This window comes from Haemaphysalis longicornis, unplaced genomic scaffold (genome assembly GCF_048455015.1).
Source record: "Haemaphysalis longicornis isolate Haplotype H1 unplaced genomic scaffold, Haemaphysalis longicornis Haplotype H1 scaffold_5, whole genome shotgun sequence".
Taxonomy (NCBI): Eukaryota; Metazoa; Arthropoda; class Arachnida; order Ixodida; family Ixodidae; genus Haemaphysalis; species Haemaphysalis longicornis.
Window position 1 is genome coordinate 65323583 of NW_027526385.1, and position 18456 is coordinate 65342038.

Sequence of the window (18456 nt, forward strand, 5' to 3'; positions counted from 1 at the left end):
TTTTGCTTTTAGAAACTTCTTTTAAAAGACACCCATCTTTTTCTGCGAGTCCATGTCGTCTAGCTCATCTTGAATGCAGTGTTTTAAGATGGCATGAGATGATTTGGCGCACATAATTTTGATTTGCCACTAAACGTTACAAAATCTAAAGGGTTGCGCGTGTAGCGTTAACACGTGACACTGCCGTTCATATGCAAACAATGCATGATTCAAAAGCAGCATTAAAACTGGGAAGAATATAATTTATTATGGTGTATAGGAAGCACATTCTAAATACCCCTTAACATCTCCATTACAGTTATAAGTATGTTGCCACGTGGCTCGATGTTATGGTTGCTACGCAGGAATTTGCATTGAGTTTTTCTTTCAAATATTTTTAGGTGTATACGCTATCAGCGCCATCGCCGAGACCAGTATGCTGCGAACAATGCTTAAAGCCAGGTTTAAAAAAAGTGGTTTTAGAGGTATAGATCAGCTATCGACATCGGCAGCCGCGCATGCCTGTTCTCGTCCTTTCATTTACCACCGGTACAGCTACATGGCGCTCCGATACGGTTCTGCCACAGCTGCCGTACTCCAATTACTTATGACGGCACCTGTACATTGTGTACTCTCTCTCTCTCTCTTTCTCTCTCTTCTTTCTCTCTTTCTGGATCAAGTGTTTCTCTATAAGTCATATATGGCCGTTATCGTTCTTTGAAATTTTTATTATCTGCAGTCCAAACTTTAACATGCAGTCCCTCAATGCGCCTGAGTGGTAGTTAGTAGAAACATACCCTAATGATGTTTTGGAACATCACATAGTATTATATAACGGCTACCATGTAAAGGTTCCTGTTTACTGTGCATGCGGGTGTCTACTGCTGATCCGCAAGCGGTTATCTAGAGCGGGAACTTTGTGCCACAGGTCACACGTTTAATCGGAGCTCTGCTCCGTGGACCGACCAAGCATTGTTTTGTGGGCTGAATATAGATAAAGCACTAGTCTGGGAAATAAAAGCTTGGTAAAATAGTTAATCTTCGTTGACGTCTTTTATTGTGGGGGTGCTGTTATTGATGAAAATCAGGGCATCAAATGAAGACGTCCACGAGATGGGCCGGGAATATGGCCCCGCTACTGGTTCTAATGCTCGTCTACCTCATACAGTTCAGATGCGTTTGTAAGCTCCAAATTGTTGTTACAAATCATAAATTCTGCTGAACAACAAATAATTGGTTAAAGCTTGGTTTTCGCAGCCTTGCCTCTCGCATTGAAACATTTAACGAAGGAGCCAATTCTCTTTTCTTGTATGTGGCACTAATTGCGCACAGTAGATATAGCAGGATCAAGCACATTCCTTTTCAACTGTGTATGAAAGGTGTACTCAATTTTATAGAAGTGTTGCATTGTGAATGTATAATCAAGAAAATCGGCTACACAAACTATTTTTAAATAAAACGCAGTTACTCGAACACCTGCGCTTTGTCTAATCTCCGATGAGACTAATTTTTCAGACGTGGTTGATAATTGGGGCTGGCTACACAAACTATTTTTAAATAAAACGCAGTTACTCGAACACCTGCGCTTTGTCTAATCTCCGATGAGACTAATTTTTCAGACGTGGTTGATAATTATATTACGGGGCTGGGGAAACTGAACCACGGAACGGCAAAAAGCTCCAGCTCAACGTCACAGATCACGTGACAGCGAGGGCGTGATGGGCGCATGGATATGCAAGATATTGTTCTAAATTTTATTCCGTAGAATTTATTGGGTACTTCTACATATTTATTTCTCATCATGGCCCTTGTCTTTCTAGCAGCCCTCTCGGCTAAAGCACAATAAAGGAATAGAAATTTCCTTATCATCACCAACAGCCTGTAGGGTCTATTACAGGGAGAATTTTTTTCTACAACATCTCAAGAAGGTTTTCGAGAGCATTCTTGGCCACGTTATTTTTATTTTATATTTGTTCATTCTACAGCACTCTACAGGATATCGCAGGAGCGGGTCTAATAAAGAATGATGAGCGAAAGTGCTGCACTGGAAGGAGGGAAAAAAAACCCACGCACACACACACGCAACAAGTCAACATAAGGCGCGCAAGAAAAAGACTGTAAAATTCAATGCAGTACAGAAAGCCCATGTGTGTAGATGCAAGTATAAAACGATATCAGGCAACAGCAATTATACAATCAGTAAATGGGCAGTATAGAACGCGACACAGTAAAAAGCGGTTGTTTATTCACCCGTTTCAAGAACCGTCACGAATTGATTTATAGATAACGCCCTAATATCCCGCGGTAGCAAACTGCACTGTTCTATTGTTCTTGAAAAAAAAGCTAAATTGAAATGCATTGGTGGGAGCCTAAAACGGGGTGTGGTTAGGGCATAATTTTGGGGGCCCACTTAACGCTTACTCCTTACTGAAACGTTCCGTATATACGGAATTAGGGGAATACGGAGTTAATACGGTGTGCTACGCACCCAAGTGTAATGGAAGTAGATATTAGTTCCACATACGAGGGAATCATATGAGTTCGCGCAATATAAATGCTTGGCACAGTTTTCGTGTTTTTATCTTCAATAATAAGCAAAATCACGCTGCGCATGATTTCCGTATACTCCGTATATACGGAATTCATACGGAAAATGATTTCGCTGTTCTAGAGATCATACAGAGTGCTGTAGAATGAACGAATATAAAATAAAAATAACGTGGCCAAGAATGCTCTCGAAAACCTTCTTGAGATGTTGTAGAAAAAAATTCTCCCTGTAATAGACCCTACAGGCTATTGGTGATGATAAGGACATTTCTATTCCTTCATTGCGCTTTAGCCGAGCGGGCTGCTAGAAAGAAAGGGGAAATAAGACAGATATAGATAGAAATATAGAAATAAGACAGGTGTCAAATTTTTCGACACATATGCAGTGTTTTATTTTCATATGCTTTTCAAAACCTTTCTTGTTTTGTGGCGGCTTTGTGTCGTGCTAGGAATGTACTTCGCATTCCCATAAATCCGTACATACGGAACGTTTCGGGAGGGCTATTTTTTTATCTGGTTCCTTTCCTTTCCATCTTTATTTGTTGCCGCTTGGTAGCCGCTCTGCCAAACGAATGGTGCACCATTTGACCGCCACGCCCTTTACATAACTTGCCCAGCCGTACTTCCTACGCTTAATTTTGAGCTAGGAAGTTTTTGTCGATGGTTCGTTTCCTACTCTCCAGCAGCAATTTTCAGAAGTGTTACACTCGCACCCTTTTTCGCATGGTGCGGTGCGCCGACCTAAGCTTTCTTTCAAGCTAACTGCTCAGATGCCGAGTTGTTCCGTTATAATTTTACTGAAGAAGGAAGCTTAACCTCACTATTCCTAAATAATTACCAAATGCAGCCCCCCCCCCCCCAATCATACATATTCTGTGTTTAATTTGCTCCCCGTACTTGATCAGTACTAAAAACGTGACCACTATACTTATAATCACTTTCTGAATACACTTCATTCTCTTCCTTTAGGAACTGTTATTCTTCCGTTTTATATAACAATATTCTGAATTCATAGGTGTTATTTTTATTGATGCAGCCGTGGTTTGTAGGAATAAAATATTATTTACCAACGTACAGCAGCTATGACTTCAGCCTGGGTCTTACAAGGTGAAAGAACGCATAGCGTGGTTTCCGCGTGGGTGAAGAGGACCATCTGTTCTTCGGCTCTTAGGTCGCCCAACTCGTCGTTTGAAGAATGAATGAATGAAAATTCATTGCCAACAAATGCCGTCGACGACCCCTTCAAGGTTTTTGGTGTAGCCCCGTATAGGCCTCCTGCGCTTCCCAGGGGGCGCTGTGCCAGCGGCTTCCGGGCAGTACTTCCGAGAAGTACAAAGCTGCGCGGGTCCCATAGGATCCCGTGTTGACAGAAGCAAAATGAGCTCGATGCTCCCGATTGTTTTAGGACATGGTCACCAACTAATCCCCGACGAGTCCGATGTCTTCTGGCGATCAACTTGGCGTTAGGGGAAAACGCTTTGCAGCGCTAAATACGTTTACTGCGCCTAGGAAAGTGCCGGGACGGTGACGGCGCTCTGCCACTCGCAGGTTCACCGATCGATGGTCGTATGAAGTGAAATTTGAACTTCTAGTTTAAACTACTTACTACTCTAGGTGACAAGGAATTTTCAACAACAGCCGATAAAAAAAGAAGAGTGACAAAATCGGCGATGATGGCGCTTTAAAAGCCAGCGAGTCCGGCGCTACGCTGGCTCGCCTGCTGCGGAGCGCCGCTCTTTTGCGTACCTGCGCACTATGCGTGCGCTTTCATTAAATAGTGCTCGTTTGCGTCGCCGTTACGAATACTTGGTGCAGCGTTAGCTTGCCGTTTTGTTGCGTGTCTCAGTGACAAAATTCAGCGAGCGTAAGAAGCGTGAAATCTGTTTTGCGATTCCAAAATCAGTGGCCGTAAAACAAAGTGGTCGGGCTAACCCAGACGCCGCTCGCTTTCCTTGTTTCCGCTCACTTTACTTAATTACGCTCTTGCATCATATATTCCCAGTTTGCACTTAATAGGCTACAGTGAGGGTGAGCAACGTTTTGAAGTGTAGGGCCGAGTTGCATGCAGCCGAAACGACGGAGGGCTGGACGGCAAATCGTGTGGGAGGCGGAGGGGGGCTTTAAATACAAAGCGAAAAAATTCAGCGAATTGCCAATAATATTTGGCATTAATCTGGTGAAGTGTGAAGATGGGGCACAATCCAACAGGAACCGACCAATTTTCTGTTCTTATCTCGCTTCTAACTCCATTTGAGAACAAAACTGGCGTGTCGGCGTGCAGATTGTTAGCGACGTAGATAACCAACAGAGTCAGTGATCATCGCATGTAAATATTCGGGGCCGCGCGCCGTGTATGCCGCTTTGTTATGTCATGCTATGCAAATATGGAAGCACACATCTCTGCAGGCAGCGGGCGTGTGATTTGGTGATTGTTTTGCGTCCTTTAATAGCGCTTAATTTGTTCATTTGACGCAATGCCTCACCTACTCGATAGTATACACGTACCCTGCCGTTCGTAAATCGCGTGGAGTAAAACGTTACGCAAGGATCATTTAGTTTGCGAAAATACAAAACAAAATTTCCACTCGTTTTCATGGCGGTGCCAGGCCAGCACTGTAAGCTGAGTCGGCTGCGCAATTCTTGGGTTCGCTTGCATGCTCCCGCTGAAGCAACCTTTTGCAGTTACCTCAGGATATAGGATGAGCAGCGTTCAGTGTTTGTGCTACTCGTGAACTTTCCTTTGTTGACCGCACGCAAGATGGAAGAACGGTAATCGTCGTCAGGAAGTTAGACCACCCGACCTGGCGATACTGCCCCACGCCGCGACGACCGCGACAGCTCGCTGAAAACACAGCCGATAAACCGGCTTCTTTGGGCGGATGTTATTTTGTTTAGCCTCTACAACTACTTTAAGGGCTCTTTCATACAGAATGCAATTATTTAAACGCGCCACAAAGCGATTAAACTAAGTACAACCAAGTTTCACTCTACTAAGTAATTGAAAACGCATGGAAGGCGGCGAGGGTCGTCTGCTTTTGTACTACCCAGAGGCGTCGGCCACAAGGGGCGCTGCCTGTCGCCAAAACTCCAGCGCAGGAGGCCTATAGTGCGGCATCCGCTTAAGTCGGAGAGCCACCAGCACTTCAGAACATGGGTAGGGTAAGTTGTTTCAAGACGGAGGGGAGCTGGGAGAGGAAGGTAGAAAAGGAGGGGCACAATGGGCACACCCGTTTCGTGGGCAGGACGTTCGGGTACGGCCGCGGTTTCAGCACCGAGCCATTCGGGGATTCCTGGGGAACTAGAGGCAAAAGGTGTGGCAACAATGCGACAAATTGCGTATGTAGCCAGAGAACGTAACTGCGGCCGGTCTCTTACCACCCTTAAAAGGACCGTGGAACAGTTTCGATAAGCGCTTTCACTCTTTCCTTCGTGCCTGGAACCACTGCGAAAGCTATAGTTATCTAGTTATCGCCAGCACGGAGCGCCACTGCCTGGTTTGACCGCCGCACCAGATACGCCTTACATTTCTGCTTTGTTTTTGTGGCTTTTTTTAAAGTTGCTATAGAAAGACGTTCATTGCTGCAACTGAAGAAAAACCCTCCAACCGCCGCTACATGGTCTTAGTGACGTAGTTCGCGCCGCCGAGGAGCGTCAAGATCAGGAAAGAAAGAAAAATCTTTTGAGCGAGTTTACAAGTTATCTGATGGGCATAGAGCAGTAATTTTTGGCTGAGGTACTTTGCGACCCTTTAATCTAAGTATTGGATGTGTTGGGCGACCACGTTCTGCAAACATTTAGGATGCTCAAAAAAGTTTAAAAAGTGTTGCAGGGTACCTTTAAGACCTACTGGTACCCATGGAATCTTGCACTGTGAAATGGTTTACACCCTTAAAAGGAATTTTCGTGTGTAAATATTACCCCTACGCCCTAGAAAATGCACGAAAACAACTTTTAAAAGAATGTTTTCAGCGAGAAAACACCGTGTAAAGGGTGCCTTTTGGGTTTTAGCTTGGGCGTAATGGTTTTAATTATGCTGTACACCCTTTAAAATGATGATTTCTTGTGTTTCCGCTAGGGTGTAGAGGTGTTATTATAGACGGAAAAATTTCAGCTTGCGGGTGTAAAGCATTTCACAGTGTACTCAGTGAACCATTCCATGCTTTTTAAAGAACTTGTTCGAATACTGTGAGACCTGCTGAGAAATTGTGTGTGCATGACGCACGACGGCAGCCTGGCGCCGCATACCATTCTAGGCTAGGGGCTAGCAGCGAATGGAGCAATCGCCAGGCGCGTGCGTATAAGCGGCAAAGCGCACTCCATCATAGCGAGAGGTCTCGCACGCACACTCTGCGCTCGCTCGAGACTGAACGCGCCGCACGTCCACGAAGAATGGGCAGAGGGAATTTCATCACATCCCCAATCTACATATGGGCCAATCACGCCACACCGCTCTGTAAATGTTGCGCTCCAGCCGCGCTGACAGTACCGATTAGCCAGGTAAGTATTGCAGTAGAACGGAAAGTTGAGCTAGTTAGATCTGATTCATGTTTGAAGCGCGGACAGGCGATACACAAGAAGAGGACAACACGAGCGTTGAGTATGTCTGACAACACGAGTACTTCTGACAACGAATATGTCTGACAACACGAGTATGAAAACACGAGTAGTTAGTAAGATAAGAATGTCACTGGGTTGAGTGGATTCGAAACGTTATGCTTATATAAAATTCTCGTTCAAGCATTCTGTTAACTATTGGCCGGATCGCTGAATCGAGGGAGAGACAGACAGACAGGCAGACAGACAGACAGACAGACAGGCAGACCAAAATTTTCTGGTTCAAGTATCCTAGAAAAAACTATCGCCTTTAAAAGTCCTAATACGCACAGTCTTACGTTTCGGGAAATACTTTGACACAGTTGTGAGCACCGGCTGCCAGAGAAGTATTTCCAAATTAGGCGGCGTTGTGAAACTTTTGCAGAGAACCTGTTCCACTGGCCAGGGCTACTCAAAGCTTCTCTGAAGCTCCTCAGCCTGTGCGTCAAAAACCCTCTTACCGAATTCACCAACAAAGCAAAAGGCGTCATCGAATTCCGCAGGACACATCCAGAGGTAAGCCGCTATATGCTTGAAACACCTTTTTTTCTCAACGACCACAACGGCAAAAAGTCTATATCCTAAGTGTAGTGAAATAAGATGTGTTAGAATTTTTTTTGGAGGGGGGTTAGAGTTGAAATGCGAAATATGAGACCCTTACACCAATAATACTAATGTTGCTTCTAGCTTCCATCGGTGTTTATCCGACATACTGCTTTCCTGGCCTTCATGAAGAGATCAGACTAAACAAAGTTCATCACGATGTTCAAAAATCATCAGTTTTTATTTCGAGTTAATTGTGATGTTGGGATGTGCAGGTGCATTAAACATGCTTTATGTCACTTTAAAAATTTCACGCATTGCAAATTTTTTGCAAGAAAAGTTAACATCCACCTGAAATACAGCCATACGACTACAAAGAAAAGCTATGCAGTTTTCTCACAAACGTCGCTGAGGAAAAAAGTTCGTCTTGGACCAGGAAGAATGTAGTCCTACGCAGAAACCTTGGGGATTATTCCCGATTCTAGCCGATTACAAATTTTTATTTGAGGCAGCTACCAGACGGGTGTCGCAGTAAGTGCCTGTTCTACTTCACTTTAAGGAGCCCGAACCACTAACTGCAGTTAGGTAAAGCGGCTGCGTTTGTAAGGGCACGCCGCGCTCTAAAAGACTATAGGCTGGTTTGGAGATTCGGCGTAATAAGTTTGGCGGAAGGACTTAAAGGGGGACGAAGACAAAGTGCAAGCTCTTTCAAGATGAAAGAACTGGACTTTGGCAACAGACTCCACCTCGTTCCGGTTACCAAATACATTTTTTAATCGAGAAAATGCAAAGGAAACGTTAAAAATCTTCCAAACTTCGAACTAAATGACATCAGTTGTAACGCAGCAATTGGAGCGGTGAAGCACCAGAGGCTAACCTTTTACTTAATAATGACCCCTGCCGTACCACCCAGGTATATAACGGGTAAAAATTATACAATAAATTGTATATTTTGATTTCAAATCGAGAAGAAATATAGAGGAAAGCCAATTAGATAGGATAATTAGACTAAAAACTATTTCACTATAAACTCTGAGATAATTACACAACATCACAAAATTGCAACGGCATATTTCTTAGTGTGTTAACAGATCGTCAGAATTTAAATGACACGATCAAACCGCATCAGACGTCCCACTGCAACCACCCAATCACGTTCCTTAGCCAAGCTTCTTGACGGCGGAGGGCAATGGCACAATGAAGATTATGCTGAGTCCTAAAGACGTCGCGAGAAAGTGGCGGCTTAGTCCCCACGCCTTCAGCGGTTCCCCATAACAACTCAAATATTTTTTTTAAAGTTTGCGTTAAAAATAGTAGCACTGCAGTGAGTACGAAGAAGTTCTTCGAATTAATCAGAATTTATTCTTATCTTCATCCCCCATTTTGGCGAAGCTTGCGCCAGCAAAGACAAAGAGGATCCTCAATGCACACCGACACTGCACGTCGAGCCCGCGATGCGAGCTATAACGTTTACGACATAGTCATGAACGTCACAGACTGTCTTTGCGCACGTATGTTTATCTAGCATAGGGCAAGTTATCCCAAATTTTTCTTTCTTGTTGCAAGTGGAAGCGACCAAAACGACTGAAACAATTTTATTATTTGATAGTCGTGGTTCCAAGTGCGAACCATGTGCTTTTTATACCGGGTTCATTTACCTGACCCACATTACGTTGCAGGTGAACAAGCCGGACGTGGCTCAACTCCTTTTAGACTATGAACTTGGCCGTAGGGATGCGGGCCGTGCGGATCCTTCTGGGATAAAAGATCGAGGTACTTTATCTCACCTTCACTTTTGCCATGGGGCTGAAAGTAAGACACGTTTCGCTCATCTCGAACAGCTTTGCGAAAAAGTTTTCACTGACAAACTCAGTTTTCAAATTCTCAAATTTGATAGGATGAGTTACGCTGCGTGCATGGTTATATTCAACGTTCCATAGTATTTCTTAAACGGTGGATATGCTTCCTAAGATCTCTCCAAGGCCCGTCTTCATGATTTGTATTGTAGGCATAAATCGGCTGTAGATTACAAAGTTAAAAATACCGCCGTCAGAGAGGTGGAAGAAAGGAGCACTACTGACGGAGAGCGCATACTTGGCGTGAACAGGTTTTCTATGGTTCGACTTTTCGACAAAACGGTTTCTCGGGTGCCTAACACGAAAACATTGACCTTAACGTGGCAATACGTGCATTTAGTTAATAGCTAGCAATGAAAGCCAAAAACTAGAACAAGTACAATGCCCTTCGTAATATTTATTCAACTTTTCTCCAAATCTGAAACGCTTTAGGAACATTTCTGAATTCATACGTTTTTGTGGATGCGCAAACTAACTGCCAGTGTCGTCTGCCTAGCTTCCAATTGTGTCGCTTCCTTCAGGATGACAGCATAAGTATGTATGCAATCACAAATATTACGTGTTAACACATTGGACGACGCTGGTCTACCAGTGTTTTTGCTACCCCTTCTATCCTGTTTATGATAGTCGTGGAAAAAATTGCAGACAGGTACAGATGAGGAAGCTATACATTTAAGTTGGTACTCCACAAAAATACCGTGTTTATGAAGACTTCGGAGCATGCGCGCTTTGTAATTGGCTGCATCAGTGCGACATATTTACAGCTATGGGGGCAAATGTTATGTAAAACCAATTAAGGTGTTTTCTGCGCAAATATCACGTGGTTTTACTTTGCAGATGCGATTTTTATTCGTCCTTTGCCAAAACGTACAGAAAACGGTAATGAGACTTCAGCACCAATATTTCTTCGGAAAATGCAAATATAATCGAGTTGCCACATGTACCGTATTTTTGAATAATTTTAAGCAAGAAATCAGTGACCTTACAAGCATCGTCTGAGCAATTAAACTTCGCCGCTTGATATCTCGGACTACGGATGCGCTAGAAGAATTCTGACAATTGGAACTGCGTAGAAACACGATTGCGTCTAACTTTTCAATACAAACATGCCTGGTTACTGCTGCCACTAAAAGTTAATTAATCAATTTTAGTTAATTAAGCCACCTACATCAATAATTACCTCCTAATTATGTATTTCCATTGGCGCATAACCTCGCTGTAGAGGTGGCCTTCGCGTACATCGCAGCGCCTATTTTAAAAAAAAACCTGTCGGCTTAACTTTGATCACCCTATATATATATATATATATATATATATATATATAGATATATATATATAGAAATAACAGTTGGCAGTCAAGAAAAACTCGGAAAGCAAAGCGGAGGATGCGGTAGGTCATTGAAACAGATAAAGAATTTGGAAAGAAAGAAAGAAAGAGGAGAAAAAATGCCCGCCAGGTGGGATCCGAACCCACGACCCTCTGGAGGTCGTGGGTTCGGATCCCACCTGGCGGGCATTTTTTCTCCACTTTCTTTCTTTCCAAATTCTTTATCTGTTTCAATGACCTACCGCATCCTCCCCTTTGCTTTTTGCTTTCCGAGGTTTTCTTGACTACCAACTCTTATTTCTGTGATATTTTCAAAGAGCCCTATATATATATATATATATATATATATATATATATATATATATATATATATATATAGAACTTGGAAGATGGTAGCGTCCACAAGAAAACTTCGAGCAAAGTAGCGCCCACGATGGTTGCCGGTTGCCACCGTTGCAGCGAAGATACTTGCCCTGTATCTTTGCTGAACCCTTCGCAACAATGGTGGTCACTTCCTTGTTAGACGTTGTCTTGTCTTATATATATATATATATATATATATATATATATATATATATATATATATATATATATATAATTGACGTCACTTGGGGGTTAGGTAATGCGTCAGGCTAGGCAGGAGCCAGCAGTTCTCTCCCAAGCCGCCGACGGCATGCGTCAGGCAGCGACGGCGGCGACAAGCTTTCCGATACAACGAGAAACATTTTACACCCTCCCCCATTAGCATGTGCAGCGGTTTACAACAGCCGTGCTGGACATCCACTTTCGCAGAGTGGGATGGCGTCCTTTTTTACAGTGAAGCTGGAAGCCTCTCGTTGGCTGGAAAATCTCGTGCTGTATACAAGAAGCCCAGGCAGGACCCAGCAGTTCTCGCCCAAGACGCCGAGTGCTTGCGTCAGGCTAATCAGGCGTGCAGCATAGAGATCAGTATTCGTGTAAAGAAACCCGAAACGAGCACCGAAACCGCATGGTGTAAGATAAGGCGCTGGGGATCAATGGTAACCCCTCATTTGTTCTGGTAAAGATTAGGATTGCAGCTGCTCTCAAAAGAAGAGGGGATTTGACGTCATTCAATGGCTAGCCCATGCGTCAGGCTAGGCCGGACGCAGCAGTCCTCGCCCAAAACACCAAGCGCATGCGCCAGGACCCAGCATATGGCACCAGAGAAGCCGAGTGCAAGCGACAAGCTCTCCGATACAACGAGGATAATTTCGTACCCTCCCCATCGGCATGTGTGGTGCTTTACAACAGCGGCGTGGGACATCCAGTTTCGCTGGGAGGGATGATTTCCATGTTTTATGCTTATTTTTTAAAGTAAAGCTTCTTACCTCTCTCCCCCAAGGGTTCTTTCGCGACCGTTGGTGTCATCAGAAAACTCCCGCGAACAAATAAAAGAATGAACTGGCACCACCAGGAATCGAACCTGAAACTAGTAGAATAACAAAGCGAGAGCCCGTTGTTTTATCGATTTAGCTACGAGCCCACGCGGAGACCGAAAAGATAGGTGGTGCATTCACCAAGCACATCTACGGCTTTACCCCCTGCATTCTCGCTGAATGGCACGTGATAGCGTCACGCGACCTCTCGCGCCAATGTGCGCTATGCTCACGGCACGTGTAGCGGCCGTGTGCGCGCCTGACGCATGCGCTGGGAGTTATAAAAATTAAGAACACTGACACCAACGCATGGCATCTCACTTCTAGCACGCGAACGTGCTAAACCCTGTGAGCTCCAGTGTTCACGTAAAAATCACATCTCCTTGTCACCAGCGCTCACGCCAAACGACACATCAAGGAACACAATCAAATACGCCGTGATGGCCAGGCCATCACTCCAAGCCCCAGCATCAAGATCCGGGGCCTACATCTCCAGGCCAACACCAAGAGTGACGTATCCTTGTTACGCCTCAAAAGCAGCATCAATCAAATCATACACATGATCAGGCGTGTTTCCACCAAGAAGCGAGGCCTCAAGGAATCCGATGCATTTCGAATATTTCAAGCTTTTGTCTTCTCGAGAATCACTCACGTCAACCCCCTGTCTTCTCGGCAAGGAGGACATAAAGATGCTTTATATAATGATTAGTAAGGCGGTTGAGCAGGCCATTACTCTTCCCATGAGTGCGTCCACAAAGAGGGTGCTGACCACAGGGCTCCGCAACACGGTAGAACAGCTGATAAAGGGCCATATTTCTAACCAGAAGCTCCGATTGAGCATAACTGCGGCGCATCGCCGCATCCTTCACCAGATTGGCTGGGCTTGATGTACTCTCGGTGAAGTCCGCTTGATGTACTCCCGCTTGATGAAGTCCGCTTGATGTACTCCCGGACTTTTGGCGACAAGAACTAAAGATGGTCCTTTTTCTTAGAAAATGAACCCCTCACACGACGGGCGTCGCCGACCAGCACGGGCTCAAGCGCTCAACACCACCCTCGGTGGGGATCATGCAGTTATCTACACAGACACCTTCCAACATCGAGGGAAGCAGAACACCATCATCATGGCTACCTCCAGAACCAACCTCCTTGCGTGTGCCTTACTCAAGACCCAAGACATGACGGCAACAGAACAGGCAGCCATCGCTTTGGCTGCCTCTCACCGGTAGTCACCGATTCCCAACAAGCCTACCGGAATTACCAGTTGGGTTGGGTGTCTCGCCCTGTACTGCGTGTGCTAAAAACCACCCCCGAAACGGTTCCATTCAGCTCATCAGGACCCCCGCTCGCGCTTCCTTGGGGGCCAACGATTACGCCCGACAACAAGCCTGCGCTTTTACCCCCCGTGCTATGGATCTGCACGAGGACAGTAACCCGCTTGTCACGTTCAGGGAGATGACCCAGCATTATCGCCTTCATTGGCAGACCCTACCTTCGCCTTACCCTGACCTTTCCAGAGAACAACAAACTACCATACGGCTCATACAATCTGGTTCCTTCCCAGACCCGACGCGTATTCACTTAATGCACCCGTATCGCTACAACGCTGAATGTGAATTTTGCTCAGAAGTAGGAACACTCCGCCACGTAATCGGGGTGTGCGACTTTAGCCCTCAGCACCCACCTCTCTTCCCGTCAACTACATAAACAGAGCAATGGGAGATGCTGCTGTCGAGCCCCTCTCTGCTTACCCAGCTTCAGCTGGTGGACAGAGTACAGGCGGCGCGGACTACATATGGGGTCCAGTGAAGAAGAAACCACTCCCCTGGGCCGCACTCTGGGCCGTTCAGAAGTGTGAAGCATTTCCTCCTCCTTCTGCTCCTCCTTATCCTCTTCCGTCTCTGGCGCCCATCTCGCCGTCTCCGTCCGCGGCGGCAGAGAGGGAAACGTGAGATCGTTTAACACCGGGTTTGGGCTTCCTTTAATTTTATAAAAAAAAGAGTTGCCATCCACTCAAAGTGATGGAGGCGAAAAGCAAGAATACCCGTGTGTACGAGATTTCGGCGCACGTTAAAGATCCCCAGGTGGTCAAAATTAATCCGGAGCCCTCCACTACGTCGAGCCTCATCGCCTGCGTTGCGTCGACGCGTTAAACTCTACAATCAATCAACCAATCAAACTCAAAGAGTTTGGAACACAACTCAACGAACCAACGTTCATGCATCATGCATTGACTTAACCTTATCAAGAATATCTCCTTTAAGTAATAAAGGTTGCGGTTAAGTGCATTTCACTTCTCTCTGGTTTCACTATTTGTAGAGCGACGTGAGTGAATTTAAGTTACGTCACGTGGGTAATCGTCGTGGGTGCCGTTTACGGGTTTGCTTTCCAACCACATTCACAGGGTGGATTGGCGCGATTTTTTTGTAATCATTTATTTTACTTCTGACTCCAAAATGACAGCAAACAACACATGCGCAACTTTTTAAAATATTATTCATCAGTCTATATGAGTGCAAAATAAAAAAAAGAAAAATCATTTATGGCACTCAGGCATACAACTATTGATGTTACAACTGCTAACATTTCATAATTATTTTTGTTTAGGGTCATTACCTCCTCACGTAATGGACAGAATGGCCTCCAGCTGTATGTCTATCTTCTTGGGAGGGTAAGTTCATGCCTTGGATTTGTGTTCAATGCAATCTTTCAAAAAGTAGCCGATATTGTGTGAAGCTGGTTATGGCAGCGGGCGCCGTAGCTAATCGATGAGCTTCACGCGCAGACACTTTCGGCTTCGAAAAAAGTACATAATTTCTGTAGAAAATTGTGGTGACCTGCTCAGGCACCCTTGCCACAAGGAAGGACTGCATACTTTTACCTCTTCTATTGTCCTGTTCATTACACGTAGTTCTGTTGCAAATACTCTTTTTTTGATATCGGTAAACATTGTGTTATGACCAGATTCTTCGTAGCGTGATAGCGGTGGAGGTAGCCAGAAAATTTGTACATGGAAACAAGTATTTTAAGACACAGACGGTGTAATCCGGAATCGTTTGATTTATTTGTATTCCATGAATATGCCAACATTTCATGCGAACATGCATATTTGGGAAAGCTGCCTGAATATCAAGCATCTGTGTATGTTTTTATAACATAATTGGTTTGAAGCTAGTCACTGTGAATTGTTGTTTTCAAGTTTGGAGTAATTACTTAATCCCAGGGTAAGCCCGGGTTCAGACGGTTGCAGCAACTGTCGTAATAAATTTAAAAATGGCGTAAGTGCGAAGTGCGAAGTGCGGGACACCCCGTTTTTTTAAGTGCATAGATCATAATATGGCTGTTACGTCGGTGGTCTGAACGTAGCCTAATGTGCCAATCGCTGCCGCGCGTAAACTTTCGCAGAGTCTAATTTTGCAAGTTTAGTACTTCAAAACCTTCTCCAATAGCCAGAATTAATGCCATACGGCGGTTATAAGAGGAACTGCAAAGTGTGTTGAAGGTATCGAAAAAAATTGTCAAATAAAAATTTTTAATATTTACCAGAATTATATGTTGGCAACTTTAACAACTCCGAATTTCTGTTTTTTATGGCTGTTTTGTATTCTGCAAATTAGCTAAGAAGGTTACAGATAACAAATTAGCTAAGAAATTAGGGTAGTAGATATTTGACTTACAAATTTGTGGAGCGTCAAACAAAATTCCGTATGCGACACTTCCAGTGAAAGCTTAGAGCGAGAAATGTTTGGGCTTTCAAGTTACTGAAGTGAGTTGTAAACCGTGGCTGATTGCCATACCGGATTGCAGTAGAGAATGAGGAAGACATCAGGCGTTACGCGTGTTGATTTAATGAAATATTGACGAGGGAGATCCGTTGCAAAGTGCCCCTTCTTTTGCGCTAATTTCCCACCTGTGTCGTCAAAGCTCACGTCACCTATGTGGACGCTCTGGCGAGTCCTCCGGCTATATTTCGAGGGTTCCTAGGATATCGTACAAGCTGGGCGTGACCACACCGAATATTCGCATCAAGCCTCAATTAGGTGGTAATTTGAATTTTTAGGTGGACAGTGGAGACAGCAAGGAAATCGGCTCCGAAGCAACGTTCTGTCAACGCTTTAGTTGGGCAGCCTTAAGCTCTACAACTAGAGCGTTGTATCAAAGCAAAATTCGTATAAAAAAGTTATATTAAAAGTTGTATTAAGCATGCAATTCGTGGCAATTTAAATTTGTAGTTGGACCATGGACACACCATGGAAATCGCTTCCGAAGCAACGTTACGTCAACGCTCTAGTTGGAGATCCTTGAGCTCTCAAACAAGAGCGTTGCATCAAAGCAAAATTCGCATAAATAGTTATGTTAAAATTTGTATCAAACATGCAATGCAAGCCAATTTAAATTTGTAGGTGGTCCGTGGACACAGCATGGAAATCACTTCCGAAGCAACGTTGCGCCAACGCTCCAGTTGGAGAGCCTTGACCTCTCCAACTAGAGCGTTGTATCGAAGCAAAATTCGTATAAAAAGTTATAATAAAATTTGTATCAAACATGAAATGCATGGCAATTTAAATTTCTAGGTGGACCGTGGAGACAGCATGAAAATCGGTTCTGAAGCAACATTCCATCAACGCTCTAGTTGGAGAGCTCAACGCTCTCCAACAAGAGCGTTGTATCAAACCAAAATTCGTATCAAAATTGTACCAAAATTCGTATCGAACACGACATGGGTAATGATTTCACTTTTCAAGTAAGCCGTGGAGACAGCATGGGAATTGGTTCTGAAGCAAGGTGGCGTCAAACTCTAGTCGGAGAGCGTGGAGGTCTCCAACTAGAGCGCTCTAGCAAACGAAAACTCGTATCAAAATTGTGCCAAAGTTTGTATCAAACATGAAAGGGTTATAATTGAAATTTTAGGTTGACCATGGAAACAGCATGGAAATCGGTTCTGAAGCAACATTCCTTCAACGCTTCAGTTGGAGCGGCCACTGTAAACAGCGAATAGTGGGGGCTCTTTTGACGCACAACAGATGTAATTGATTGATTATGGGGTTTAACGCACCGAAGCTACAAGGTAATAAGGCGTGCCGTAGTGGAGAGCTCCGGAATAATTTTGACCACCTTAGGTTCTTTAACCTGCGCTGCAATCTCGAACACAGGGGCGTTTTTGCTTTTCGCCTACATCAGAAAAGTGGCCACCACGGCCGGGAATAGCATGCGTGTCCTTGGGCTCAGTAGCACAACCCCTTAGCCCGCTTTTCTGATGGAGGTGAAAAGCAAAAACGCCCGTGTGTACAAGATTTCGGCGCACGTTAAAGATCCCCAGGTGGTCAAAATTAATCCGGAGCCCTCCACTAAGGCGCACCTCATCGCCTGCGTTGCGTCGGCGCGTTAAACCTAAAATCAAATCAAATCAAACAACCCCTTATCCTTTGAGCCACCGCAGCGGTTGGCCAAGAAATGCAAGATGCGTTTCTGTGAAATAGTGAAGATCACCCAACAGGGTGAAGAGACTAATAATGAAATTCTGGGAGCGTTTCTAACCTGTTCAGCTGCCGATTACCACCTCGGGCCAGTTCGCGAATTGCAGTGGTTATACAGCTGACGCACGCTGACCAATATGGCGCCACTAGTGCATTTTGAAGGGCCAAGAATATATGAAGGTTTTTCACGAAAATATACAAGTTTAACAAATGATTCAACGGCGTATCGTAGGAGCAATTGTAGAACGACGAGAAATCAGTTTCGTAATTGCCTTGTCTCTGAACGTGAATCGAAAATAATCTGAAGTGCAGCCAAAATATCGAGGAAAGGTTTCTATTATCATAGCTAGGAAATTCCCACACGCTGTAGCTATGAGCAAGTCAAAAAGCCCGATTTCCTTGAGTTTTGTGAATTTGTAGATCTGCGGTAACGTTTATTGCCTGTGATTGCTTTGCAATTTCCACGGCCCAAACCAGGCGTGAGAAAAAAGTTTTTATATATTCAAGCCTCCACCGAAACACTGCCAAATCGTTCTCCCTCATTTTAAAAGAATTAGCTACGAGAACAGTTAATAAGAAGTAACGATGTAGACACTTGCACAGCTTCACCATTACGAGTGTTCATCCGTAGCAAGCAGGGCGGTAATTTTCCAACTGAGCTCAAAGCCGTGCCAGTGTGGCGTCACAGGCCTGGTAAGAAAATTGGCGGAGTATAGGCTGAGAGAGTAAACAGGGTA

The 18456-nt window shown here is 44.5% G+C and overlaps 1 protein-coding gene across 2 annotated transcripts in view; it reads left to right on the forward strand.

The window, feature by feature from the left end:
- Nucleotides 1-18456, forward strand: part of LOC144138345 (cytochrome P450 9e2-like) — a 51241-nt gene that overhangs the window by 20590 nt on the left and 12195 nt on the right. For both annotated transcript variants that reach the window (XM_077670580.1, XM_077670579.1), the window contains exons 7-9: nucleotides 7505-7635; nucleotides 9342-9435; nucleotides 14850-14913. In XM_077670580.1, coding sequence (XP_077526706.1) covers nucleotides 7505-7635; nucleotides 9342-9435; nucleotides 14850-14913 — 289 coding nt within the window. The remainder of the gene's footprint in view (nucleotides 1-7504; nucleotides 7636-9341; nucleotides 9436-14849; nucleotides 14914-18456) is intronic.